The 6,000-nt window shown below is 43.1% G+C and overlaps 1 protein-coding gene across 18 annotated transcripts in view; it reads right to left on the reverse strand.

Annotated features, from left to right (window-relative positions):
- Positions 1–5,672, reverse strand: part of NRXN3 (neurexin 3) — a 925,309-nt gene extending 919,637 nt beyond the window's left edge. For 13 of the 18 annotated variants that reach the window (XR_001412018.1, XR_001412017.1, XR_001412016.1 and 10 more), the window contains exon 1: positions 4,405–5,113. Coding sequence is in view for 14 of the 18 variants with exons in the window: in XM_014941874.1 (XP_014797360.1) it covers positions 4,405–5,113 (709 nt within the window). In the remaining 4 variants the exon portion in view is untranslated. Of the gene's footprint in view, positions 1–4,404 lie in introns of all 18 variants that reach the window. The other 5 variants (XR_001412019.1, XM_014941879.1, XM_014941872.1 and 2 more) reach the window with 1 other exon arrangement.
- Between the last annotated feature and the right edge of the window lie 328 nt (positions 5,673–6,000).

Genomic DNA, 6,000 nt, shown 5'->3' on the forward strand with positions numbered 1-6,000 from the left:
CAAGGCCAAATGGAGGGTCTGCAGCTGTTTATTGCTGGTGAATTCAACAACAACCAATTTATATTCATCTATCAAGGAATATGCAAGTGGAAGCAAATATTATGGTCATGTTCATTTGTTTCTGATTACAAAATGTATGTAAATGCATATGCAAATTAAGCACACCCATCAGACTCATGGCAAAGTGCCAAATTAGCCCTTAGTGTCACAAAGTTTGGGGTGTCTGGCAGGGAGAAACGGTTATTTCAAGTGAGGCCAGGCAGCCCCTTTAGATGCAGTCAAAACTGGGCTGCTCCAAAGGGGCGGGTGGAGAATAAATCCTGCAGTAACTTGTCTCTTTAAACGAAGCTGAGGGGCTATAGAAAAATCTGTTCCCTCTGCAGTTAAAAGTGTGATAATTACAGAGTAACGGGCTCCTCTGTCATTCAGCAGGCAGCATCCCCAGGAAATCTTGCTCGGTAATCAAGGGAAGAGGTGCAATCAGGCCCCTATTCAGGCTTCGTTTAGAAACAGCCCCTGCAGGCAACACAAAGGCTTCAGCATGGTGCTTTGTGAAGCTGGTGATCACATCAACGTCTTGGTTCTGAAACTACAAGCAGAGTTAATGTCATTTCTAAGCACATCTTCTGTTTCACCTTTCCTCACCAAGTCCAGACGGGGCTTAGGGAGAGAGGTGAGGTCCTGAGCCAAAATACTCTTGTACATACATCCTTGTGCTCACACTGTCCACATCACTTTCTGCACCATGATGTCAGAGGAAGAGAGAATTTCTTGCCGACTAAGGAAGACAGCGTGATCCTGAATGAGCAGATATGAACATGCTCATCGAGCTGCTACAACAGTACAGTTTTCAAAATTTGCGTGGGGATGGTTTTGTTGGGTTTTTTTTTCCCCAGTGACATGAATGTATCTGTGCTGCTCAAATTCTACTGGAACTTCATTCTCTTGGCAGCAGCCTGATCCCACAGAGACTGATGAGTTTCATTAGAGGGGAAGGTGTCTCTGACTTCAACTTTCATGTCTAATGCCACCATTGCCCAGAAACATACAAATTAATTGCTACTCAAAACAGCCATCCTTTGTACCCTACAGAGCTGTCAGATTCAATGAACAAGTTTACTCCAGCCATAATAAAAATAGTATCACATTTTACTCAAAACAGCCAAACCTTGCAAAATATGAACTCCCACTGTATACACTCAGACACAGAAATCATTCTTCTCATTGACCAGCAATGACCAGCTCAGGTCCCCATCTGGGCATGTAGTTACCACAACATATACAATCCTGGTAACTCTCTCTGGGTGCACTTTAAGCGCCAAAAATCTTCCTGCACATCGCAGGCACATTCTGGACAGGATTTACAGTTTTGTCTCACTATGGAATGGTTGTTCTCTGCTGAGGTTCACCATAACTGGAACTGCACTTTGCATTACAGTAACCCTTAATACTGTACACAGAGCTTCATTCCGTCACATTACAAGATCAGTAAACTCCACTTTCTATTTCTTTCTTATTTCTCTGGCCACAAAATAAATGAGTTTGCTGTGGGTTCACCATCTGAAGACATGGGTATCAGTCAATAGGCAAGTAATGGCCTGGATACTGTCAAGAGAACTCATTATTAAAAAGGTACATATTGCATTTAGCTGTTCAAACAGAAGTTGTTATTGATTGGATCCCATCAGTTACCAGTAAAAGAGCCAACTGCGATGACGAAATGAAAATATGCACACAGACTACAGACTAGTAAATACTGCAATGGAGTTAAGGATCCCTCCCCCAAAGGGAGTTGTTGATATCCAGTTCAAAGAGCAAGTCTTTTACAAAAGTGAGACTGGGAATAAAAGAACCATGTTATATCTGCAAATATCCAGAGGCAGGATAAGGAAACAAAACAAAAGGGACCAGTTCAGACAAAAACAAAACAAAACCAAACATCTCAGTCTCTTGGAAAATAAGCAAACAAAGAAAATACAAGTTGGTTAATTGCCAATCAAGCCACAGGCAGGGAGAGCCTGAATCCAGTTCTGCTGTTCCTATCCCGTCCTCCTGTTCATCGGTGGATGTTCTGCCACGCTCACAGAAATGAAAGACAGCATCTTTGGAGTTTGCTATATTTTTCAAAGTCAGACAAAAAGGAGCTATACGTAAACTGGTTCCTGTTTTGTTTCCTTGCCACTTTTCTTTGTTTGCTTGTTTCCACTTACTAAACAGCTTTTCTTCTGTTTTTCCCCTTCTTCTCACAACCTGCGCAGACACTGTAACATTTTTGGATGACAGCATTAAACACACAGAAATCACCACTGCTGCAGCATAATGGAGGCAGAAAACAAGGCTGATTATAAAATTCTAACATAAACCAAATGTACACCATGAAGTAATACAAGAGAAAATTGAAGAACCGGACAAGGTAATGACTGTTTGTGGCAATTTCTACATTTGTTCCATTGGAAAAGCTCTCTGCACAGCACCTTACGTGTGAGTGAACAGCTCACAGCTAACAGTGAGTTAAAAATGTTTACTAGAAAAGGTACATCGTGACAAACTTCTTTGCTCACCCTTAATAGAAGGCTGGGCTGGAAGCTGATGAATCACTATAGGAAACAAACAGCAGTGGTGACGCATGGCTTCAAAAGGTAACAATAGCACTGCTTGATCCGTGATGTCTTCAACAGAAATATCCCTGGATTCGTTAGAAGACGGATTTGATATTGTTCCACCCACCCAGGAAATGCAGAAACTCCACCACCCGAGCCCTGATTAGAGCCCTCACAATAGCCCCACAGGTACACAGGAGCCTTGATCACTTACAGTATTTTCTCAAGACGTTCACTGAAAACCATATGCTGTTGATGTCTTTTGCAGCTCCCCGTGGAGTCTAGATCCGTTAGCCCAGCAGTAGAAAGAGGTTTATATATTTATGTTTCAGGGTCCACATGCCTGTGTGGCTCTTGCAATCTTCCATCACCCAAAACTGGCATTTCGACACACGGTGTGTTTGTCCTCTAAGCGTATGAGGATCAGGCTGGGAAGCCCAGCTACTGAAGTGCTTGGTCACACCCAGGATTCTCTCCAGCTCCACGTAACTCATGGCTCAAGCACAGAAAATAGTTCTGGCTCATTACTGGATTGAACCTGCTCAGAGCAGAGCAAATAGCCAGGGAGAATTCTGGTGTTCAGCACTTCATAGGCTCACACCTCCTATCTAATAGTCATGTACTGCTACTGTAATATGTGTCTATAAAGCCAAATATTCTGTTATCATTAATAGCACCTTAAAATTAAGGGACACGTGGATATCATGTTTATTTTCCAAACCTTCATTTCCCATAAAAACATGTTTTCTTCTCCACCTATACTGTAAACATAGAAATATATTTACATATTCTTTTCTCTAGGGCTTTTTGCTTACCTATCAACCATATACAGACTTTATTTTCAGCACTTCTCACATTCTACATATGAAATTGCAGTCAACGTATTTTCATTGCCAAAAGAAGTAAATAAATGCTAGTTGTGATAAGATATTATTGCAAGCATTTCCATTTTGACAAAATTTCAGGTTTTTTTTTATCCTGAGATAAGACACTTCTTGCCAACGTTTCATCTTTGGCTTAATGTCAAAGTGTAGTGTTTAAACCTAAATGTCATTAAAAATGCTGTGATGAGATTCTCAAATTCATACTGTGATTTCTAGTCCACTTACTCAAGTCTCTTGCACTTACAGAGTTAATTATCATCACACTGCTAAAGACCAAGGAAACACATTCCATCATGTGGCTTGCATGACTTAAAACTTTTGGACTGAAATATTAAAAGAGCATGAAACAACACAGAAACCCTCAAATCCCTCTTCCCTTTACAATACTAAGATCATTCAGCAGGCCCCAAAGCAATTTAATCAAGGATGATAATCAACCGAGGTGCCATTCAGCAATTAGTATGCAAGCAATTGAAGGGGAGCTTGGGGCTTCCACGGACTAGCAACAGTTAACATCAAAGACGGCCTAACTCTTGCGAAGCCCTGTCCATCAGTTCTGTTAGCCGTACCTATATGGCTCCTGTTTACTGCTACCCAGAGAGCGGCTTTTACCAACACCAAGATAGGGTATTAACTTCTGTATTTACCAATTTATGTTCTCTACCCTTATTAATAAGCTGCTGAAGAAAATCTGCCCATGCCCCAAATGCAGCATACTTTCAGAAAGGCACTTTTTGCAATTGCTCATGCTCTCCATCTACTTCCATTTCATTAGTTCCAGCTGGAAAAAGAATGGTAGATCTTTAATTCCTCTGATAGCCACCAGCACAGATAAGAGCTCAGTTGTAGCCCTGCTAAGTGACAAATTAGCTCTTTGGATTATGTAAAGAAAAATGGGAAACAGGGAAGCATTCTCTTACCTTCAGAACACAGCTTGCCAACATATCCAGTGGCTGAGCAGTCACAGTGTGGCTCGCCATCAAGAAGGAAGCAAGTGCCACCATTTTCACAGGGGTTTTCTGCGCAGAGCCCTTCCATTTCCAGTCGGACCCCTTGACTGCCCAGGAGCTGTGGCTCAGAGTTGCCGTATTTCAGATCCAGGATAAATCCTTGAAACGGAGGCTCACTCAGAACACCATCAAGGGTCAAGGCAGCAGGACGGATGTCCAGTGGGACTCCACCAACAAAAAGGTCACTGACGATATTCATATACTGGCGTTGTGGACGCACCTCACCCGGCTTGGCTTCACCATCCAGCACTAGCACTGTCCGAAGGTGATTGCGGCTGACCATCAGGAAGTGCCAGTTGCTGTCGTTGACCTGCTTGTCTGTGATAACTGTAGTCTCCGCACAGTCCACACTGAACTGGAGCTGGATGCGCCCATCAACAAGGGACAGACAGAGGAAGTCACAGACACCACCATCATCAAAGTAGAGGAGCAGCCCAGCAGAGACGTTGGTCTTGAACTGGAAGCTGAGTTCGCTCCTAGTGCTGGCATCCCAGCGGAGGTAGCGGGCCCACTGGTTGGGGATGCCCATGAACTCCAGACCCAAACAGAGACCCAGCAGGGAGCCCAGCAGAAAACTCACCTTCAAGGTGAAGTAAATGGAGTGCAGAGTGAAGCCCATTGTTTCAAGAATCTTCTCTTCCCTAGGAGAAAAACAAAAGCCACACTACCGGGATGAGAACCCCAGCAGTCAACACCAAATGTTAAATCCAACAGGAAGAGGAGAAGAGCACACAGAGTGACAGAGAGAGGGAGAGTAAGTGAAAAGTGAGATAGCAAGAGCACGTGACCAAGAGGAAATGTCTCCTCCCCAAGGAAAGATCTCAATTATCCTTTAGGATCCAGAAGCTTTTATGTCAGAAGTACACGGTATATGAAGCAACTTCTCCAGCCGGTGTACTTTTGTGAAGGGCAAAATAACCCACAGTGGTTTGTTTTGGTAGAACACAAAGGTGACACTGGTTGTTCCAAGGAGAAAGGAAAGGTGGAGCTGAAGCCCAAGCCTCAAATTCTGGTTTCCTAGAAGTGATGACAATATTGACAGAAGCGGCAGTGAGATGGAGGAGAGAGTGAATTCATAAAGCACGTGATCCTCAAGAGGGCAAAAATGAAGTCAATCTTCATGATGCACTGGTGGCTACCCAGCCCATAATTCACTGATTGGCACTCACGGAGCTTGCAGGACCTGTGGAGTCAAGAGAAGAAAAGAAAAGAAAAATTTAGTCCTACTGTTCACTATATCTTTACCATAAAGCTTATTAACAGTTTGTCCAGTAACTCATTTACATTCCTTGATACTCTGGCTACTTCTTCATACCTGCAGTTGGCTACACAGTCCTCCAAATCAGCAAGGACATCTACGTCCTCAAAAGAAAGAGGACCAAATAGAGAACTCGCCACACGATCTGCACATATCGCAGTGCTGAGCAATGTAAAAATACACCAAATTATTTGACTCCTTTGATGGATGCAATCTCACTGGCTTTACTGAGAGAAATGGTGCTGAAG

Source organism: Calidris pugnax, unplaced genomic scaffold (assembly GCF_001431845.1).
Source record: "Calidris pugnax isolate Ruff unplaced genomic scaffold, ASM143184v1 scaffold56, whole genome shotgun sequence".
NCBI lineage: Eukaryota > Metazoa > Chordata > Aves > Charadriiformes > Scolopacidae > Calidris > Calidris pugnax.